General features: G+C 38.5%; 1 protein-coding gene across 9 annotated transcripts in view; it reads left to right on the forward strand.

Moving 5' to 3' along the window:
• Positions 1–23,903, forward strand: part of SLC41A2 (solute carrier family 41 member 2) — a 107,216-nt gene that overhangs the window by 77,129 nt on the left and 6,184 nt on the right. For 4 of the 9 annotated variants that reach the window (XR_012906454.1, XR_012906456.1, XR_012906457.1 and 1 more), the window contains one exon: positions 7,765–7,822. Coding sequence is in view for 4 of the 9 variants with exons in the window: in XM_075938652.1 (XP_075794767.1) it covers positions 7,765–7,896; positions 10,117–10,265; positions 15,342–15,395 (335 nt within the window). In the remaining 5 variants the exon portion in view is untranslated. Of the gene's footprint in view, positions 1–7,764; positions 7,897–10,116; positions 10,266–15,341; positions 16,059–23,903 lie in introns of those variants that run through there. The other 5 variants (XM_075938644.1, XM_006137993.4, XM_075938628.1 and 2 more) reach the window with 3 other exon arrangements.

Raw genomic sequence — 23,903 nt, forward strand, 5'->3', positions numbered from 1 at the left:
TTTGAAATAACACTAATTATCTCAAAATAATGGTACAGTATAGACGCAACCTAATAGTTTATCTAATTCTGCCCATTTTCCCCAAAACATTTAACTTTTAATACAAATGCATACAGCATGCAGATCTGACATTTGGAAGAAACAACAATGCATGAATGTAATAAGATAAATAAGATTTCTAATCTAAGCACTTCAGTTCTCTACATTGTAAATTTATGAAATTAGTGGTCACATTTCCATGTCAGCATTCCAATTTGAATTTGTGGAGAAATAATTTGTTTGTATTCTGTTAGGAGTGTCCCTTGTTACAGAGTTGTAGAGCTGCATTGACTACTGTAATTGAGAATATTCTTCTCCTCCTTGCATCCTTGATGATTATTTTTATTGTAAAAACTGCATGAGACTATTTGGCTGAATGCTAGATGGACTAATCAACACAATTCATTGCTTGTACTGTGGACTCTACTGATTAAAATCACTGCTCGAAGATAGGAATCTCCTCAGATCCCATAAATATTACTTGATCATATTTTATAGCCAAAATCACATTTCATTTGAATTAGTTCTCTTCTTATTGTGTTGACTTCAACTCTTTGGCCTGTTGCACAAACTGCATAGGAGGTATGACTATAATACCTTTCATACCCTGTGACTGATTAATTCTTAGCTCAGAAATGTTCATAGATAGTACTGAAATTCTAAAATATTGTTCATTTAAGTATTATAAATATTAGAGTACCTCTAGAAGGACAAAAGTTGGGGTGAATTGTGTATTACTTACATTCTGTATGCCCACTGATACTGATATTATAGGCAGAGCTGGTAGGTATACCTGTAGTTGACTAATGCTTCCCATTATAAGGCTGTGTGTTCATATGCCTGTAAAATTTTCCTTTCCAGATGTCTGTTTTAGGCTGAAATGTTTTGGAAAGTTTCAGTTACAATGGCTTGCCCATTTCTGAGGGAAGGAAAGTACACTGTTTTACTAATTTTAGAAAAATTTTATAGTGATTTCACTGAGAAGCTCTGTCACTTCTGTGCTATGATACAGAGACTCAGCATTTGGTGAGGGAGTTGTTTGAGTGTCAGAGATGTGCCTTTTGCTGTCCCTGTTTAAAATCAGTTCAGATTTGGACAACATAACAGTAGTCTGAATGTCTCAGTACATTTTCTATAAAATTTTGTTAAAGTTCTGCAGCTGAACATTCTGAGGGTTCCATTCCATCATCATTGAGCATGCCTCTTCCACCTGCAGCTCTTATATGCTGACCAGGCTGCAAATGGATTGTGTCCACAAAATGACCTGGCATGTTCCATCCCAGTCTTGCAGGAGCCAAGCAAACTTTTTCTTACAATTTCTCCTCTTGGCTGCTGAATGCCACAAATTAGACTCTCTCTCTTTTGTTCTCAAGGTAGGTCTATCCAACAAAGAAAAGCCTGCAGCTGGCCTGTGCCAGCCAGCTCAGGCTTGCAAAACTAAGTCTGCAGGGTTGTTTCATTACTACTTAGACTTTCAAGTTTGGGCTGGAGCCTGAGCCCTGAAATCTTCTAAGGTAGAAGAGTTCTAGGGGTTAGATTGGAGCCCATGCACCTAGGCAACACATTTGAACTAGACTTTCCACAGGTTGCCATTGATTGTGTGTTCCTTATTTTTTTTGCGTATCCAACTTGAAGACCCTGATGTCTCATCTGCAGAAATCCTGAGCACTCACAGTTGAAACTGAAGTCAGTGGGAGCCATGCTTTGAATATATTAATTGCTGTATCATGCTAAATCAGTGGTGGATAACCTGTGGCCCAAGAGGCACATGTGTGGTCTGCAAGACTTTTTTTTTTTTTTTTTACTGTTGACTATGTTCAGGGTCGCTAGATTCTTCTGTTTCTGTCCATGTTGGTTTTTTCCTACCAGTATAACTAAAATGCCCTGCATGTAAAGCAAGTGTGAAGTGAAATGCGTGCTGATTGCACACAACTTTTTTTGTGAGAACCATGTGCTCCCTCTGGATTCAATCAAAGCACTGCTATGGTTCAGTCAGCACTACCCTACAACTTTTAGGCTTGCAAGCAGTTAGCAAAACTACTCTGTCCTGGGAAACTGTCTTGATAGTGGTTATCTTGAGGCCCACTGAGATGACGGAGAATGACTCATGCAGCCCACTCACTAGTCTAGGTTTCCCATCGCTGTCCTAAGTACTCTGAAAATTATGATCCCACGTGTCTCAAATTAGACATTCAAAATTACTGGACACTCTTGACCTTAGTCTTTCTGTGCCATCTGTAAAATGGGAAAAAATACAAATACTTCAGATAGGCAAATATATATTAGTACAACACATGTCAAATATGTTTTAAACACCTCAAATATTTAGAACTGTGCTATCAATAAGTATGTTTAACCATAGTATAATCAGGACTTAACTCTGTTTCTGTGATAAATTAGGGTAATTGTTTTTCTTTGAAAAATGTTATATCTATGTTAAGTCGCCAAGCAGTGTAGTCTATAGCAAAACTCTGTTAACACACTTCCCAGAAAATTTACTTCACTGAAATTGTTAGTAACCATATTCATAGATATAGCTGGCATGACTTTGCCTATACCATGGACAGGCTTGTATATGCTGAGAATGTTTATTAAATGAGAATGAACAAGGTTGACATCTGTTCTGTAGCAATATTTATTTGAAGGAAAGTGGTTGCCATTTAACTCTAGAATGGTTCCATGAAGTTTTGTGGTATTTTGTAATAATAAAAGTCAGGGGTGAGTACTAGAGAGCTAACGTCTCTTATCCTTTCTGACAGTGTACCATTCTTATACAGAAGTTAATCAAACCTGCTTTGTGGGCGAGGGACACAAGTCCATTTTTAAGATTTTACTTTAAAAGAAAATGTCATTGTATATTATGGTACCCATGTGACTAAAAAAAAACTAGCAAGATTAGTCTTTATAATAACGGAAGGCTATAGCTTGAGAGCAATTATTTTTTCATGAAACATATTTGATTTAATATAAACATGAATTTGTGCTTTTAAAGTAGGCCATAGGCATGCCTGCTGAGAATTACTTAATGCTATCAATTACAGGGCTTCCTACATACAGCCGTAGGCATTTAAAAGAAGTTCATTCAAAAGCAAAAGACACACACCAGTAATTTGGTGTATTGACAACCTGTTCTTTTTCTAATTATGCTAATCTACACAATTGTATCTGTTAATGGTTTTTTTGCTACCCTCAGTGAGGTTATTAGTCTGGTACTACTTGAGTAATTTCATGGCCATGGTAAAAAAACAACAACAAAAAACAGCCATGAGAAGAAACAAATTGAAAATTACTCCAGAAAACTATCTTTCCATCTGGAAGTGATAATTTTAAGGTATAAATAACTTAACTATCCTTAACTTTGTAGCTGATAATGGTTTAGCTTATTAAATCTGAACGATTTTCAAAACTAATAAATATAACTTGATGATCACCAGACAAATGGAACAACTTTATGACCTAAACCCCCACTTCTCGTGTTTTGTTTGGTCCAATATCTTCTCCCTGTGTTTTTGTGTGAAGCAGCCCAATGACAACACAAGTGGGATAGGACACCTTTTCCCAAAGTCCCTTGATCAAGACTGAGGAAGAGATGTATATGTTCCAGAAACTTCTTCAGAACTTCTCCTTAGAGTTTGCTCGGTTCTTTGAATAAAGCTAACTGTAATCAGTTATGTTGGAAAGATTTATTTAAAAACAGAAAATAGTATTAAAAGAATTACTTTAGCATCTAGATTTGCATTTCTCATAAGCTAACAAGATAAGACGTTCTCAGCTTACTTGCAGAGAAAACAGAAAAGTGAACAGCTTATGTTTGCTGAAAATGGTCTCCTCTGTTTAACCACTTTGGCCATGCTGTCAGCTTTCCTTGCTAACTGGATACCATCTTTTTGCTCTTTTCATTGTCCTGGGGGGACTGTGCCAATTTATAGATTCAGACTTCAAGGCCAGAAGGGATCATCATGATCATCTAATTGGATCTCCTGCACATTGCAGACCACAGAAGCTCATTACCCACTCTTATAATAGGCTCATATTAAGCTACTGAATTCCTAAAATTACTCCTTTGATCTAAAGAATTCAAGTTACAGAGAATCCACCATTTATTCTAAGTTTGAACTAGAGATGTAACCTCCGATTTAAAATGTTAACCAGTTAAGTTATATGTTTAACTGGCCCACCACATCATGCTATTGCAGGAGTGGGGGAGGCTGAGAGACATAGGAGCAGTCTTTATCTATGGTGTGGTGTGGTGGGCCTAGCTGGTGTGAGCTAGCTCCTACCCACAGAATGGTGAGACAATCAGGGCATGGCCTGCTGCACTGCGCTGCAGGCGGGGGGGCTGCTCCAAGGTTAACCAGTTACCCCTTTACATTGCTAGTTTGAACTGGCAAGTGGCTTCAGCCCCATGTTGAAGAGGAAAGGGGGGGAAAACAAAAGAAACCCAGGATCTCTGCAAGTTTTCCTTTCATTAAGGGCCACAATCCCCTTTCAAACAAATTTTATATTTTCCTCTATGGCCTTCTCTACACTACCAGAGTAAGTTGACCTACGTTATGCCACCCCAGCTATGTGAATAATGTAACTGGAGTTGTTGTAACTTTAGTTGATTTACGCCAACATCTATACCATGCTGCTTCAACAGGAGATGCTCTCCTGTTGATTTACCTTGTTTGTCTTGTTACGGTGGAGTACTGAAGTCAACTGGAGTGTGCTCTGCAGTTGATATAGCAAGTCTATCGACTCTCGCTACATCGACTGCAACAGCATTGATCCCCAGTAAGTGTAGATGTGGCCTAAGAGACGGCTCATGGGAGATGATGATGAATAGCCATCTTTCAAAGGCTTAACATTTTAGACCCAATTCACAAACTAATCTGCATATCTAGCCTAGCCAATTTGTGTATTATTCTTCCAAAGAAGGCAGAAGATCATTTTCCACAATATTGACCTTGACCTTTCTTATTTGCCATTGTTTATTAGGAACAGAGGTCCAGATACTTTATTATTCTTTCATCATACTAAGTTTGTTTAGACAGGAGGCAATCAAGCACAATGCAAGATTTTTATACCTTTCAGGAGGTTCTTTATATCCATTTCCTATGACTTCCTGGGTATTTGTGGCATCTCTAGAAGCAGCAAGATAAAACTGCCTTTCAAAGGCTAGTTTTGATTTTTATTCACAGCAGTCTTCCAAATGGAAGAGGAGGGAGGAGATCTCATGAACACGTAGAACACACAATGTCTTCAGATGTTCCTCTCCTGCTCCCAATAAAAAGGTGTCTATAAATATTCCCAGATGGTTCCCAGCTTTTCATGTGGTCTCCGGATACAGCTTTCTTCAGCCCTTAAGATCTCTTCAGCAAAATCATAGCCTGTACAGATCTAATTCTCTTTTTCACTCCTTGATTTCCACTGGCTCCTCCAAAAAGGGAAAATAGCCTCAAGCTCTAAAACAGGATTTTAACCTTAGGGATCTCCAGAAGGGTTTCTCCATAAGTTTGGTATTACATTGCAAGAAACTGTTTCTCTTGGTAATGAAATTTGAATGTAAGAAACGGAGAATTCTGCAGGGCTTTTCCTGATTCATGATGGGGACAGACAAGGGAATAACTTATTTTTATTCACTTCTCTGCTCAGCAGATTATGGAAGTGGCCTAACTCCAGAAATCTAACTCCTAGATCTGCTCAAAAACTGTACAAATTCCCTAAAAAAAAAATTGTCTTTTTCCAAGTGGATTCAACAGTAAAAGCATGATTGAAAAACGAAAGAAAAAACTACCCTCCTTTTGGATGTGTCCTTGGAGAATCCCATTAACAGGAATTTGGAATTGGGGAAATACAAACTTTTCTGCTTGCCTAATTGCAGCTCTGTTTTGTGTTGTGCCTTATTTCTTATCCCTTCTGTCTCAATGCTGACATATCATTTATCTTTCTGTCAGAGTTATGAAAATTTTCTACATTTTTTGTTGTTTGCTTACAAATTATTATTTGAGTCTAGAGCGTCAAAGAACTTATTAGTTTTGAATGCTATCCAAACACTTTGAGGCTATGTATTTAATTTCAAAGGAAGTCATTTTCTCTCCTATGACAGTTACTTCCATAGATTTATTTCAGAAAACTTCTTTTAAAAAACTATTTACCATTTTAAGGCTATGATCTTGTATTTTATTAACACCAAAATTGTTTCATAGAAATGTGGCATTATACTGGTATAGTGCAGTTACTTTGTCTTGTTCTGCCGTGTGTGTGTGTGTGTGTATGTATACACACACACCACACGCACAGTACAGATAGATAGATATAGATTTAGAATAATCATAGGTAATATCTTCTAATATACCTATTACCATGGTATCTAGAGTTTATGTATTAGAAAAGACCAATGGCAGAGGCAAAGTGGGGGTCAGTCCAGAGAAGTAATGTGTGTGTGCATTGTCAGTTAGCTAAGAAGTTGATTTGGTATCCGTAGCAGCCGGGGGCAATGGTTGGAATTCTGACAGGGGTCAGTAACTGGAAGATCCAATCCAAGGGGCTTAGTTAGCAGGCTAGGGAGGTGAGGTAGAGTAAGGCAACATGTTAGGATTGTCAACTGTATACTGGCTCAAACCCAAACACCTCTTCCATAAGGGCCTACCCCATCATAACCCTTTTCTGAAGCCCTGCTGCCACTTGCTCCATCCCCTTCCCTCTGTCACTCACTCTCCCCACCCTCACTTTCACTGGGTTGAGGCAGGGAGTTGGGGTGCAGGCTCTGGGCTGGGGAGTTGAGAGTGTGGGAGGGCCTCCAGGTTAAGGCAGGGGCGCATGAGGGAGTGTTGGCTCTGGGAGGGAGTTTGGGTGCAAGAAGGCACTCAGCACTAGAGCAGGGGAAAAATGAAGAAAAATTAGATAATTTGGAAAAGTGTTATATGAAGATGAGTAATATAAAAACAGTGAAAGCTTCTTTATATTCCTATATCTGTTCTCCAAAGACCATTTTTAAGATGTTCAGTCTAAAATTCTTGAATCCAGGTCTCCAGCGGGTGAATAGTAAGAATTCTCTGATCATAAAGCTCTGCAACCATTAAATTGCATCACCAGCATGCAGTCCTACTTCTGCTTCTAAGTCAGTGGTTCTTAAAGTGTGGGTCATGACGCAGTTTTAATGGGGTCTTCAGGGCTGGCTTAGACTTGCTGAATCCAAAGCCCATTTGAAGGCTTCAGCCCTGGATGGCACAGCTCAGGCTTTGGCTTCAGCACTGGCTTGCAAAGCTCAGGTTATAAGCTCTATGTCTGGGACTGAAACCCTCAAGATTTGGCTGTGCACCCTCTGCTAGGTCAGGAGGGCTTGGACTTTGATCCCTCCACTCAGAGCAATAGGCCTTGCGAGATGTGCTAGAGCTTAAACAGAAATTAAGTGCTTGGTATAGGAATAACTGGTTGAGGTTCAGTGTCCTGTGCTGCAAGAGCTCAGACTGTATAGTCATATTTGTCCATTCTGGCTTTACAAATCTATGAATTTATTAAAACAAATCTGGGAAAGAGCTGAATTTTATTCTGAGTCTTCCAGTCACATTGTGGTTAGCATTAGCTTGCGTAGAAACAGAATGAATAGAATCAATTTATATAGTGAAGATGTTTTCACCTTGGTACCCAGTGTGGTGGGTGTAATAGAAGTTGATAAGTTGGTTAAATTAACTCTCTAAGAAGAATCCGTGAAAGATATCTTATTTCTTTTTGTTTCAGGTATTGGTGGTAATTTAGTAGCAATTCAAGCTAGCAGAATTTCTACCTACCTCCATTTACATAACATTCCTGGAGAGTTGCCTGAAGAAGCAAAGGGCTGCTATTACCCATGCAGAACCTATTATGGTACAGGTATGTGTTGGTGTTTCTTACTTGTTGCAGCTAGAGGGAAGGACACTTATTTCCTTCTGTAAACCAACTTGTACACCCAGGGTGTGTCTAGACTACAGGGTTTTTTTTTTTTTTTTTTTTCGAAAAAAGTGGCTTGCTTTTTCGAAAGTACTGATTGTAGTCTAGACGCTCTTTTTCGAAAGTCTGGTTCCCCCTCCATTCCATAGTCTCCACCTTGGCCTTCCAGACTCGACTGTCTGGTCACCTCCTGGCTACTCAGTCTCTCCATACTGCAAGTTAAGCTGCTGCCTGTGATATGTGTAGGCAACAGCAGAGATTTCTCTGCATGCAGCACCAGGTACTCTGACATTCCTCTATAAGATGAGCTTTTCTGGTTTTCCATTTTTGCCACAAAAATCAACAAGGTTCTGTCCACTCCCTGAAATTTTGGAAATGATCAAATGTGATGTTCCAAAGTTATCACATTGTGCAGAGAACCAATGAAATGCCATCATGTTGAGTGTAGAGCCTCACTTTGCTTGACTAATAAAGAATTTCATTAATTCAAATGTAAATTCTGTAATATGTCAGCCTATTCTAGAGGAGTCTAATCATATAATGGCAGACTTGATTCTCCCAGATTCTTGTTTTGTTTCTTGACTATCTTCATCCTCTTTACTACTAATTGGAAAAAGTACTCTTCAGCTATCCAGTGCTATTTGAAAACCAGCAAATAGTGATGTAGCTGAAACTTTACCCAGATGCTGAGAACTTTTTATTCCTTGTTTGTCTACATCAGGGGTGGGGAACCTCAGGCCCAGGAGCTGGATGCGGTCACTCTTCTTACCTGGATGCAGCCCCTGAGGCTCAGCATTGGGGAGCCTGCATTGGTACTCCAGCCCCCTTGCCTCCCACCTGCAGTGCTGGAGCACACAAAATCTACTTAGCCTGGGCCCCCTGAGGCTCTGGTGTGCAAGTAGAATGTGGGAAGTATCTTTCTTCTCAGTCAGGGGTTTCTCACTTGTGTGCAGCCCTTAACTGATTTTTCTGTGGGTCAGCAGCCCCCAACCCAAAAAAGGTTCCCTACCTCTGACCTAAGTCATAATGGGTTTATTCCATCCATGTGATAATATTGTAATGGAAAGTTTCCAGACATTAGAATATAAGACTGGCCATACTGGGTCAGACCAAAGGTCCATACAAGTCCAATAGCCTGTCTTCCAACAGTGGCCAATGCCAGGTGCCCCAGACTGAATGAATAGTACATCAAGTGATCTATTCCCCCTTGCTCATTCCCACCTTCTGACAAACAGAGGCAAGGGACACCATTCCTGTCCATGCTGCCTAATAGTCATTGGTGGACTTATCCTCCATGAATTTAACTAGTTCTTTTCTGAACTCTGTTATAATCTTTGCATTCACAACATCTCTTACAAAGAGTTCCACATTTTGACTGTACGTTGTGTGAAGTCATGTTGTGGTCATCATGCCACACACTAATTGCTTTGACTTCCACAATTTTTCCTTACATTTAGAACAGAAGATACCTTTTGTTAATTCATGATAGCTTTTGAGGAGAATTGACTTTTCAGTCATTTCTGTTGCTTTTCGATATTTATTAAATGTTATTCTAACTAATAAATAAAATAATAAGTGAATGTGAAGTTGCTGACACAAAGCCTTCTGGGACTTGTGTAGAAGGTTAAGGTGACCAAAACTTCCTGTCTTCTGAGGGTATGTCTACACTGCGGGGATTTTCTGGGATAACGGCGGTATCCCGGAAACACCACTGCATCCAGGGAACGTGTTCGCTCTTCCGCTTTTTTCTTTTAGTAGAGTAAATGCGCTCTTTTGGGGAGCCCTGTATTCCTCGTTCTATGGGGAATAAGGGCTCCTCCACAAGAAGAGGCTTTTCCACAATTTGGCTCCGTCTAAATGGGGTCTGAGGGGACCTTTTGCAATTCAAAGTGGGTGCAAGTGTACAAAGAAGGAACCCAGTCAGGGTTCAAGGGGATGGTCTGATTCAGAGCTGAACTTTATCAGCTTCTGCTGGTAGGAGTCGTGTTGTTCTCCAGTCAGACACTGCCTTTACTGTCGGTGGTGATTTTGGCCCACTTGAATGGAATTCATTTACAGAAAGTACCTTCTGTCCTAATTCAAGTACTTTCTCCTCTTCTATTATTGATTACAATATTTTCCAGCTTTCCAAGATCTAAACTGCATTTTGATTTTGTATTACAGGAGTAAATAATAAATCAGCCCAAGTTCTTCTCCTTTTGGTGATTCCTGGGCATCTGATTTTCTTGTACACCATACATTTAATGAAAAGTGGCCACACCTCTTTGACTCCAATTTTTATAGCAGTATATTTGTTTGCGGCTCTGCTACAGGTAAGAATAAAAATAGTTATAATATTTTTAGTTCTCAAAGAATGCCATGTTTGATACCTGCTTTTAGATATGTAGAGTAGAACAGTAGGACACGTGTCTGTTAGGAGTTATCAACAAACCCTTTATATAATTCATTATTCTTACACATACCTGACAGCTTCTACAACTGCATTATGGGTGTTTCTCAGTAGATATTTTGCTGTGTATCATTTTCCCAGTATATGTTGTACTTGTTCTCCGTTTCTCATGCGTCAGCATCGTTAAAGCCAGTCAGCATCATATTAAACAATGGGAAAGGAATATGGTCTTTTTAAAAGAAAGCAGGCCAAGAAAAATTCCTAAGGAAGTCTCTCAACCTGGTTTCATTAAAATAAAATTAATCACAGTCTGGTTAACATAACTCATAAAAGGTAAGAATGTATACTTGTTTGCATCACTTAAAAGCTCATTGAAGGTGAAGTCAGTTTAGCCGTAATCAGAATAATAATTGTTAATTGCATCCGTTATTTGTATTAAACATTTTTGCATCACTTTTGCTGGATTTATCTAAGTCTCTTTAGCCCAAGCAATAGCAGCAGTTGATAGAAGCCTTGGAAATAGTCACAGGGTAAGCTGAAGTCGCTCCAAATAAAGAAATCAGTTTATACATTGGTTTATTCAGAGCCAAGTTTTAGTTAAAACTTTACAGAGTTGAATAAAACATTGTATTTTTTTAAAAAACATATTTGAAAGATGTATATATGACGTGTAAGTCTTACTTCTAAAAGTGCTATTATCAAGTTATCTTTAAAACTGTTACTAATGTCGTCATAGTCAACAAATCTCGTACATAAAATCCATATAATTCTGTGTTTATTGGACTGGTGTTGTTTCAGTATAATTGTAAATGGGTAAAAAAAAGACCTGGGTTGTTTATTTTAAATATACTTATTTTTTTGGATATGCTGAAGTCAGAAAGTGAATAATGAAAAGATGGATTTTGCAAACTGCTAGCATTTGAATTTCATATGAGAACCTCATCTTTTCACCTAGTATACATCTGGAAAACTCAAGGCCTTGAATGTAACTGTCTCATAGTAAAATTGTCCTGCTATTATTTTTAACTCATTTCCTTCATACTTCTTGTTCTTTCCCATTCTGTCACTTAGATTTGTTTAATTTCTCTTTCTCCATCCCCATTCATGGACTTACTTGATGCAGATTTCAGTCAAAGCATTGGATATGTTTAGAACTGCTGGAATTAATTGATTTTATATTTTTCTGTTATAATTCTTATAGTATTTGCTTAGTTGCTATCATTTCCCTCAGTTCTGAACTGGTCTGTAGAAAGTCTCAGATTTCTCTTGCTAACTTCAGATATTAAGAGGATGCAGGGCTTTTCAGAATAGCATGTTAGAAAAGGCTGGGCATCAGCACTAGTATACGTTTAAAGTAGATTTTCAAAAATGCAAGAAAATTTCAAGGCATAATTCACCTTTCACTTTTGCCAGTTTAACCTTATAAAAATATTCCACTACATTGGTGGTTTCTTTTCTCTTCTTTTATTCCCTTTTTGTTATACCAGATATAACAACATTTCTGTAGTGCTAGTATGTAGAATGGATCTGTATGGCTTTAATTAGCACATTTCACCTTTTCATATAAATGACTCTTATTTCCCCCTTCAGTTATGATTACATCTTCAATTATCTGTGCCACCTTAATCAGTTATGCTGGTGTTCTTTCTTATTGCCTATTGGGACCTTAAAAGAGTAGGGATCCCATGTAGTTGCACAGAGTTTTCTTCTTTTGTAACATTAAACCAATTTCCTTCTTGCCTTTCATTTTCCGCTCAGCACCATTGACATAAGCAAACACCTTGATAGTAAGAAGAATAGTTTGAAATTACAAACTCCATCCATTGCTGGCCTTTCTTTAGAGATGAAAACATTGATCTTTGCACTAATCGTGTTCTGATTCTTTTATTTGGACTTTTATATTTTGTCTTCCTTCAGTGGTTAGCCTTTTAAAGTAATTAATTTTTTGCCTACATAGTAAGAACTGGAAAATCCCACAGCTAATTACTGTCATTTCAGTTATCACCCAAATGAATTTTGAACAATGAAAAATCTGCAGGCTAACTTTAGTCCCTGCTCAATTACAAAACGTGTAGTTGGTTTCACTTTGTGTTGAAACAATCAATATACATCTTGCTTTATGAAAGACATACATTTTTAGTCTAACAGTGCTTTTTAAAAAATCTGAAGTAGCAAATGAATATCTGTAGACAGCCAGAACACAATAATACCCAAAGGCAATGATCAATTATGGCCAGTCTAAACTAAGCAGGTTTGATCTCTTATTGCTTGTATTCATTAGATTTGTTTGGGGCAAAAATCTGTTGTTGAATATTAGCATTTTCTTTTTGCTATCATGGCCATATACTGAATCTATTTATAGTCTCTCTGGTGTATTAAAAATCTGAATAATAAAAGAAAATGGATGACTTTTCTAGTCCTAAAAACCTCTTGACATTTTCAAGATGATTATAAAGGAGAATAGTGCTTTGTGGTGGGAACTGCCTGTTTAATATAATTAATCTCCCCATAGCAACACTGCTGTATCTTCCACTGAGATGCCCCCCAACAGTGCCCCATCAAACTGTCTTTATTCTTCTTCACCATTGGGATGTCTCTCTTTCTATTTATTGTTCCTCCCTCTTTAGGTGTGATTCAAAGTCCAAACAGTCAATGGGTTGCATTAAATTGAGTGGATTTTGGAGGATTTCCACTGTTTGTCATCTTTCCCTGTCCCGACCTCATGTTGTTAATTTTGACTTCATCGCTTTCTTTCTTCCTGATTTCTGATACCTTTATGCTGTTTTCCACCGTCTACTTTATTCAGTCCACTTCATAGGTCTCTGCTACTTAGAATCATAGAATCATAGAATAATAGGACTGGAAGGGACCTCGAGAGGTCATTGAGTCCAGCCCCCCGCCCTCAAGGCAGGACCAAGCTCCGTCTACACCATCCCTGACAGATGTCTGTCTAACCTGTTCTTAAATATCTCCAGAGAGGGAGATTCCACCACCTCCCTTGGCAATTTATTCCAATATTTGACCACCCTGACAGTTAGGAATTTTTTCCTAATGTCCAATCTAAACCTCCCCTGCTGCACTTTAAGCCCATTACTCCTTGTCCTGTCCTCAGAAACCAAGAGGAACAAATTTTCTCCTTCCTCCTTGTGACACCCTTTTAGATATTTGAAAACCGCTATCATGTCCCCCCTTAATCTTCTTTTTTCCAAACTAAACAAGCCCAGTTCATGAAACCTGGCTTCATAGGTCATGTTCTCTAGGCCTTTAATCATTCTTGTCTGTCTTCTCTGTACCCTTTCCAATTTCTCCACATCTTTCTTGAAATGTGGCGCCCAGAACTGGACACAGTAATCCAGCTGAGGCCTAACTAGTGCAGAGTAGAGCGGCAGAATGACTTCACGAGTTTTGCTTACAACACACCTGTTGATACAACCTAGAATCATATTTGCTTTTTTTGCAACAGCATCACACTGTTGACTCATATTCAACTTGTGGTCCACTATGACCCCTAGATCCCTTTCCGCCATGCTCCTTCCTAGACAGTCGCTTCCCATCTTGTATGTATGGAACTGATTGTTCCTTCCTAAGTAGAGCACTTTGCATTTCTCTTTATTAAACCTCATCCTGTTTACCTCTGACCATTTCTCTAACTTGCTAAGGTCATTTTGAATTATGTCCCTATCCTCCAAAGAAGTTGCAGCCCCACCCAGTTTGGTGTCATCTGCAAACTTAATAAGCGTACTCTCTATCCCAATAGCTACATCATTGATGAAGATATTGAACTGTACGGGTCCCAAAACAGACCCTTGCGGAACTCCAGTTGGTTGTCTGCCCTCTCTGTGTAGTATAGTTAAAAACATTTTGTGAATGGAGTCATTATGGTATGTTTACATAAATGTACACGAATATTTATTTTGATTTAGTTATTACTAATCAATTATACGCTATGTGCAATAACAGAAAAACATATAGAAAGTCACTGAATCTACAGTGAGTTTTAAACTTAACCTTTGACCTCTTTTTAAATACTGATTTTGATTGTTGAACTAATCAGTATTATGGACTAATGGCCATTTTTAAAAACAAAGCTGTTTTGATTTTCAAAAGATGAGAAAAAATCAGCAAACAACTTTTTTTGTTCCTCTGTTAATGTACTGCTTCATTTACACTAAAAAATTAATTGGATCTGTTGCTTGAAAGTGTAGCTCTGGTGAATTCAATGGCAACAGTAATGTCAATGGGATCAGTATTTTAATCATTTTATTTACCTTACAACTGAGAAAAAGTATACCAACTTTCATGCAGGGATATTTCTTTAAGTGTAAAACTTCTGAAATGTTTTTATAATATGTCTGGCACATACTGACCCAAGCACCATTTGCAGGAAACACAAATTAAGTACTATAATAATGTTTACATGATGTACAAATATATATTGAAACCTGTTCACTACTTCATTGTATGAAATATGCAAATAGTACAGCATATATTGTCTGTGCAAACAATTCTATATTGCTGAAAATCAGACATGACAGAAGATTGATTTAAACGTTACTTGGGTTAGGTGTGTTTTGTACTCTTAAACATTTGTTTTCAGAAAACTGTTCAAAGCCAAGCTTTTGATACCTTGTGCATGAAGATACAGTCTGGCAATGGGTCAGCAATATATATATGATTGAATAGCCTTGGGGCATGCACAAGAGGGGGCAAGAAGGGGCACAATCCTCCCTTCCCCAATAATCAGCATAAGGCTCAGGTTGCATGGATTTTCATTGAAATGGGGAATGCATTGCTGTTCACTTCTATGCATATAATGTATGCTCGTGTGTTGATAAGGTTTAATGTGTGTGTTTAACACCCCCTTCCAAAAGTGATAACATTTAAATTCGTGCATATGCCCCTGGAATAACCATAGGATTGTAGGGTTTTTTTGGTTTGGTTTTGTTTTTTGTTCTTTGTTTTTGTTTTTTGAGACACGGTATGCTTTAACTGTTTGCAGCTAGGCATAAAGAATAAGGTTCGTTTTCAGCCTTGTCAGCCAGCAATAAAATGAAGGCAAAACTGGAGTAATGAAACCATCAGTCTTACAGCACGCTGCTTTGAACATTCAAAGGCTGCCTCTGTGCTTCAGGTTCCTGCTGAGCCAATAAAGAGCCCTCTGAGGAATTTTCACACCTACCAACCAAATCTCAGCATGCAGCTGTGTTATGGACTATGGGAATAAACAAGTAATGGGAAATTCTAGAAACCATCACCCAGTAAATTTGCCGTGATAAAATACAATTACTTGTATCAGTAAAAATCAGAACAGTATTCTTCTGGTGTACATATTTTGAACATTCCAGAGTAGTTTCCTATTTGACTGCAAACCAACGCATTCAGTAGTGTTTTGATGACTCCTTTCTTTATAATGGAAAGGGTGCCTTGGGTTCTACAATATCCTGAGGCTATAAAGAACGTTATTTTTATCATTTGGGAATGTTCACAAATGGCCCCATTCTGTACTTCTTACCAGAGGAAGAAAATACTTCATACAGTACAATGTAGTTTTTTGTCTGAATAAGGATACTAAGATCTATATGGAAGGAGAATATTGTTGAATTTTAAAGCTTGGTTTTTTTATATTACCTGAAGTTGACTTGCAACATATTCTGCATGTACCAATACCAGAAGTTTTCAAGATTCAAGAAAATGTTAAAATAAAGGCTCAATTCTGGCTCTGTTTCTGCCTGCTATATTCCTTCACCAACAGCACAAAGAAGCTGGAAAGTCAGTTGAGGATTTCAGATTTACACATGTATAAAGGTGTCCGCACACAAAGTTGCACCTAGTTTAACAGAGGACAGGCAAACAAAGGGAGTTTGCCTGGAAACCATCGGAAAGGTTCTGTGAGCAGTAAATGCACTCTCTGAAGAGGCTCCTAGAAAGAACAAAATGTAGCTAGTGAGCGATCAGCTGCTGTGACTTGCACAGGATTTGCCATGTTTGTCTTTCTCACAGAGGATAGAAGTGACTCCATGTGGACAAAGTGCAAGTTGCTATCCATATTTGAAGAGAAGGATAGTTAAACAGAAATTAAAAGGTACAGTGTCAAAAGTAAAATCCCTGCAAGCTGCATGGAAACTTTTCAAAGCTACCATGATAGAGGCCCAACTTAAATGTATACCCCAAATTAAAAAACCCAGTAAGAGAACCAAAAAAGTGCCATCGCGACTTAACAAACAAGTAAAAGAAGCAGTGAGAGATAAAAAGGCATTGTTTAAAAAGTGGAAGTTAAATCTTAGTGAGGAAAATAGAAAGGAGCATCAACTCAGTTAAATTAAGTGTAAAAAAATATAGTAAGAAAACCTAAAAAGGAGGTTGAAGAATACCTAGCCAAAAACTCAAAAAGTTATAGCAAAATGTGTAGGTACATCAGAAGCAGGAAGCCTGCTAGGCAACAGTGGGGCTACTGGACAGTCGAGATGCCAAAGGAGCACTCAAAGACAATAAGTTCATTTTTGAGAAACTAAATGAATTCTTTGCTTCAGTCTTCAGGGTGGAGGAGGTTAGGGAGATTCCCAAACCTGAGCTATTCTTTTTACATGACAAATCTGAAGAATTGTCCCAGATTGAGGTGTCACTAGAGGATGTTTTACAACAAATTGATAAACTTAACAGTAACAAGTCACCAGAACCAGATGGCATTCACCCAAGGATTCTGAAAGAACTCAAATGTGAAATTGTGGAACTATTAACTGAGGTTTGTAACCTAGCCTTTAAATCAGCTTCTGTACCTACTGACTGGAAGATAGCTAATGTGATGCCTATATTTAAATAGGGCTCTAGAGGTGATCCTGGTAATTATAAATTGGTAAGTATAATACCAGTACTGGGTAAATTCATTGAAACTATAGTAAAGAATAAAGTTGTTAGACATAATTTGTTGGGGAAAAGTCAACATGGTTTCTGTAAAGGGAAATCATGCCTTACTAATCTACTAGAATTCTTTGAGGGGGGTCAACAAACGTGGAGACAAAGGGGATCCAATGTATATAGTGTACTTAGATTTCCAGAAAGTCTTTGACAAGGCTCCTCACCAAAGGCTCTTAAGTAAAGTAAGTTGTCATGGGATAAGAGGGAAGGTCCTCTCATGAACTGATAACTAGTTAAAAGACAGGAAACAAAGGGTAGGAATAAACTATAAGTATTCAGAATGGAGAGAAGTAACTAGTAGTGTCCCCCAAGAGTCCATACTGGGATCAAGCCTATTCAACCTATTATAAATGATCTGGAGAAAGGGGTAAACAGTGAGGTGGCAAAATTTGCAGAAGATACTAAACTGCTCAAGATAGTTAAGACCAAAGCACACTGTGAAGTGCTTCAAAAAGCTCTCACTAAACTAAGTGATTGGGCAACAAAATGGCAAATGAAATTTAATGTTGATATATGTAAAGTAATGCACATTGGAAAAAATAATCCCAACTATATATACAAAATGATGGAGACTAATTTAGCTATAACTACTCAAGAGAGAGATCTTGGAGTCGTGGATAGTTCTCTGAAAACATCCACTCAATTGCAACAGCAGCCAAAAAGCAAACAGAATGTTAGGGATCATTTTAAAAAGGGACAGAGAATATCTTATTGCCTCTATATAAAACTATGGTATGCCCACCTCTTGAATACTGTGTACAGATGTGGTCGCCTTCTCTCAAAAAAGACATATTGGCAATGAAAAAGGTTCAGAAAAGGGCAACAAAAATTATTAGGGTTTTGGAATGGGTCCCACATGAAGAGAGATTAAAAAGACTGGGACTTCTAAGCTTAGGAAAGAGGAGAGTAAGGTAGGGTCTGATAGAAGTCTATAAAATTATGACTGGTGTGGAAAAAGTAAATAAGGAAAAGTTATTTACTTGTTCACAAAACATAAGAACTAGGGGTCACCAAATGAAATTAATAGATATCTGGTTCAAAACAAACAAAAATAATTTTTTCTTCACACAGTGAACCTGTGGAACTCCTTTGCAGAGGATATTGTGAAGATCAGGATTTTAGCAGAGTTCAAAAAAGAACTAAATAAATTCATGGAAGTTAGATCCATCAATGGCTATTAGCCAGGATGAGTAGGAATAGTGTCCCTAGCCTCTGTTTGTCAGAGGCTAGAAATGGATGTCAGGAGATGGATCATGTGATCATTCCCTGTTCTGTTTACTCCCTCTGGGGCATCTGGCATTGGCCAGTTGGAAGACAGGATACCAGGTTAGATGGATTTTTGGTCTGACCCAGTATGGCTGTTCTTATGATCATTGCCAGCAGATCAAGGGAAGTGATTATTCCCCTCTATTCAGTACTGGTGAGTGAGGTGACATCTGGAGTACTGCATCCAGTTTTGGGCTCCCCTCCCCTCCACTACAGAACGCACATGGACAAATTGGAGAAAGTTCATAGTAGGGCAACAAAAATGATTAGGGGGCTTGGGCACATAACTTATGAGGAAAGGCTAAGGGAAGTGGGCTTATTTAGTCTTCAAAAGAGAAGGAGGATGGATTTGATAGCAGTCTTCAACTACCAGAAGCGGGTTCCTAAGAGGATGGAGCAGATCAGTGATGGCAGATAACAGAATAAGAAGCAATGATCTCTAGTTGCAGTGGGGGAGATCTAGGTTGGATGCTAGGAAAAACTATTTCACTAGGGGTGCATCTAGACAGTGGCATTATTTCAGGATACTTCTTGTATCCCGAAATAGCATTTTCTGGGTCTTCACAGCACACCTGTTATTTCGAAATAGCTTTCAAAATAACGGGTACATTATTCCAACATCCCTCTAAACCTCATTCCATGAGGATTAAGGGACATTTCAGAATAACGCTCTATTTTGAATTTAACTCAAAATAAGCTACGCAATTTGCATCACTCAAATTGTGTAGCTTATCTCAAGCTAAAGGTGCAGTGTAGATGCACCCTAGGAAGGTGGTGAAACACTGGAATGGGTTGCTTATGGAGGTTATGGAATCTCCATCCTTAGAAATTTTTAAATTGATGCTTTAGAAAATTGGCTGGAATGATTTAGTTGGGGTTGGTCCTGCTTTGAGCAGGGAATTGGACTAGCTGACCTCCTGAGAGGCCTCTTTCAACCCTAATTTTCTATTATTCTAACTAAATTGAATTGAAATCATACCTTTAATTAAACCAGTGAAACTGTGTGTTTGGACCAGGCTTTGGGTTTTGACTATCAAGGTTTTAATACCATTTGCTGATACCATGGTGATAAATGTTTATACATGTTGCTTAGATATATTTTAAGGTCTGATCCTAGCAATGAAACAGGCATCGTTAAAGTGCACTAGTCTTAAGCAGTGTCCCCCTTTTCCTGGCCTTGCTCCCAACACATCTTCTGTGCTGGGATAAGTGGGAGGGAGAGGCACATAGAGTTGGTTATGCAGTCAGTGCCACTTAGAATTTTCCAGCATTTTTACTGGTTTAGCTTATGCTGTAAATTTATAGGTGCAGGTTAAACTGATATTACCAGTTTGGTGCAGCTTCTTTGTGTAGACCTAGCCTAAAGTATGTTATGTATTGATCAGTGTAACACTTTGAATTTGACGCAAATAAGGAACAAGTGAAATACTGTATACCCGTATTTGTGTCTGTTGCTTAATAGGCAGACTGTTGAATGATGAAGGCATTGTAGCGTGTGAGCTGTCCAGGTACACCCCCTATCAGTGTGAATGACTCTTTTCTCACCTGGAAGTAATTAAGGCATGGGTGACAGTGGTGCAAGGTCCTTCTTAGAGAATAAAGGGGATAGTACTCTTTCGGAGAGCCAGAGGCGCTAGAAATTCTTCCATATTTGGTGGAGGCAATGGATTTGATACTCTTGGTCATGATGCAGAAAGAACCAGGACTGTTGCCCTGGTAGCCAGCAGAGAAGATTGGTTTTTGTTGTGTTTTAAAGTGTAATGCTGCAATCTACTTTAATCATAATTCTGTGGTTATTGCATGACTTATTTACAAGTCAGAGTTAAGGTTGTTTTAGTGCTTTAATTGTGCATTTCTTAAATAAATATGTTAGGATTTCTTAAGTGTAAACTTAGCTCTGAATTTTCTGGTTTATAATACTTAGTTTTGGGATAATTACTACATCCATCTAATGGGTTTTTTACTTAATGTGATACAAACTCATGACATTGAATTCTAAGAAAAAGGTAGAATGATATAGAATACTACAAATGAACAAATGTGCTTAATCCATGAAAAATATACTTAACGATAGCTAAATAAAATAGTAATGAGATAATAAAATTGTATTTCATAATACATTATACATGGAAATAAGAGTAAAAGCATGAGGCAAGATTGCAATGAATGTAGTACTACCAGCAAGCTGCAAGAAATACTGCCAGTATACCTTCCCCATCGAAAAATATTCAGCACTAGTAAAACCCTGGAATGGTATTGGCTCCAGACTGAACTCATGGCTGAATATTGGAATGACCAGGATATTAGAACTATATAGCCAATTTTGCCAATTCCTATAGTCCAGTGTTGGTACTCTGATTATACAAAGCATGTATATCTTCATGAAAGAGATTAAAATCTCTTATTTACATAAGATAAACAATAATATATGTGATTATAATATTATGTGATTATAAAACTTTTATTAATCTGGGTTTTATCATCATGTATTTGGCATGCATCACAATGGTGAAACCATGAATCAGTGATACAGGAAATCATAAATTTAATATACTGTACCAATAAAACCTTTATAGTATAGTATATCTTAACATAGCATAGTGTACTCTTTCTGCATCTCATAACATACAAAAAAAACTGTTAGTATTGTTTAAGAGATTTTTTTTAATGTTTTTTATTGGAAATATTGTTTTTCTGCTTGTGAAGCCGGGTGCCGTAATAACTATAAGCCCAATGACAGAGGGCTCAGAAGTAGTAACCAAAAATAACTAAAGTAACTAAAAATAACCAAAAATTAGTTTTCTGTACCTTAATTCAGAAATTGATAGTTTAGTCCTAGGTCTATGAAGATGAGAAGCAAATTCCGAGTCCTATTAGAAAGGAAGAAATCTTTCTTTTTCTGTAGCATAATATTCCTATTTTAGCCTTGCAGAGTCATGAGATATAGGACTTCAGATGTTAAGTGTCTATTGAAAATGTTTTCATGTAGTTTTAATATGAATCTGAGATGGTAGCTACAAACTTTATTCTCAAGAAGCCTTCATTTCCTCCCTGGTTATCGACTGTCTCTTCTAGTTTCATGTTATATACTCATTTATTATTTAATTCATGATTCCTCCTCTGCATCATTAGTATAGTATGTAGTATGATCAAGATTTGTTTCTCGGTAGTCTCTTTTTGCCACCTTCATTATGCTGTTTTCCACTGCTCTCTCACCTCTGCCAATATGCTTTTATCAGATTGAGTTTTACCAATAACACCTTACTTGCTAACTTTACATACCATTTACTGTGACTCTAAATACAAAATCATTCTTGAAGTCCGACTTGATTATGTCTTCCATTTCACTTCTGTCAATTCATTTTTGTCAGTAACATCAAGAAATTAATCAGATTAATTAAGCCTGACCTTCCTTTTAAAATGTCAATACGTCATTCTTTAAGCAGTCTGGTTCTTTCCAAGTATTATCTTATTTTTGTCCCTGATCAATGACTGTAAGTCTAACAGTTCTGAGTTCAGTCCTTTGATGCATGCAGCTCCTCAGTTATTTCTTTGACCTTTCTGAAATACAGCAATCAAATTATCTTCCCTTTATTCTTATAAAATTCAAGGACTACTTTTCTCTCAAACCTGCCATGTCAGCTTGCCCTCCTTCAAGGTACCACCTGATGTGCTAGGATGGCACTGAGCCTGCCTGTTCCACCTGCCTGGACCCCCTTTAACTCTGTCCTGCTGGGCCAGATCTTATGCCTTGTCTAATGCACACACAGGGCTACACTCAGCTGCAGAAAGATGCAGAAACTGAGATTGGCTCTGGGAAGACTCATCTTAAGGGACTTTCCCCAGCACTTGGGTGCTCACCTCCCTTGGAATTCAGACCCAAAGGTATAATATGAAATCCACCCCCTCCCTCAATGTGAAGGAATATATGAACAGCCTTTTGCCCCTACCCCATTATGAATTGCACAAACTGAGCTTTAGAATGAACAAAAAACAATTTATTAACTAGAAGGAGTAGACTATAGGTGATTAAAAGGGAGAACAAATAGATAAAAGCAAATTACCTTAGTAATTAAGCTTAGATTGCAGGTTTTGTTGAACACACTAGATCAATAGGATATCGCTTAGCAAACTCCCACCTGAAGTGATAGACATGCTGGCAGATTCTTAAGGTACAAGTTGCCTTGGCTTTTCAAGGTTTTTATACACAGGCTGAAAATCCTTCCAACATAGGACCATTACTTTCCACAGCATAGCTGTCCTTGGGCATATGCAGCATACGCAGCTGTGTAGGTTACCCAAATATTTGGGGCACCAAATTTCAGGTGCGTGTACACAGTTGCATATGCTGGTGTGCCTACAGATGGCCCTGACCAGCATCTTTTAGTCCCTCTTTGGCCCAGCCTCCCCATGGCTGCTCTCTTGGTCAACAACAAGGCTTCTTTCTCCTTGCCCCTTCCCCTCACCCACATGCTTCTATTGGCTAGCCAGCCACTGAGTTGAGGGCTCCCTTTTCCCACATTGGTAGCAGAGAGGAGTTCTCAGCAGCTCCCTGCTGGCTCCTGAGACGCTCCGAGCCCTGGCAGGAGCCATGCATGGGTCAGGGGAGCAGGGGGGCGAGGGGGAGCGAAGTACTGAGCTTTGTCAGGAGCCATGCATGTGGGGAGGGGAAGCCCTGAGCCCATCAGGAGTGGGACATGGTGTGACTTGCCAGAAGCCCCAAGCCCTGGCAGGAGCTGTACGCCAGGGGAGGGGGCATCAAGGAAGCTTTGGGAAGCATGCCGGGGGGGGGGGGGGAGGGCGGGGAGCCTCATGTAACTTGCATAGGTCCCCATAAACTGTAAGGATGGCCCTGTTCCATAGTTTAGTTATTGTCCCTTAGATGTTTCCATGTGTGGTGTTGTAGGGAGAGTGAGGTCTCCCATGATGTCACTTTTCCCCTTTTATATCTTCTTGCCACTTGCTAGAAAGTTCTTCTGCTCTGCCCTGGGTCAAACAATCCCATTTGTAGAGCTATCTTAGAGGTTTCTGTTATACACAGTTCCTGGGGTAATCTCTGTGCTTGTGTGCATTTCCTCAATAAGCCATTAATGTTATTTAACCTTTTTATTATTGTACCTGAAAGGCTGCTTGTGGGTGGTGGTTTCAGTATCATAATATGTTTCAGTAATCACCTACAACAATAACACATAACATCCAATGAAATAGTAATGCCAAGCAGATCTAGACTTTTAGAATGATACCTCAAAACACATATTTTGTACAAAACCTATCCCAAGTATTTGACAAGTGGTGACTATTGAGGTGTCAGGGTGTCATGCTTATATCAGCCAGATATTTTAGGAATGGAAAGCTATGCAGAGCTTGTAAGATCTTAATT

The sequence above is a fragment of the Pelodiscus sinensis genome, chromosome 1, assembly GCF_049634645.1.
Source record: "Pelodiscus sinensis isolate JC-2024 chromosome 1, ASM4963464v1, whole genome shotgun sequence".
NCBI lineage: Eukaryota > Metazoa > Chordata > Testudines > Trionychidae > Pelodiscus > Pelodiscus sinensis.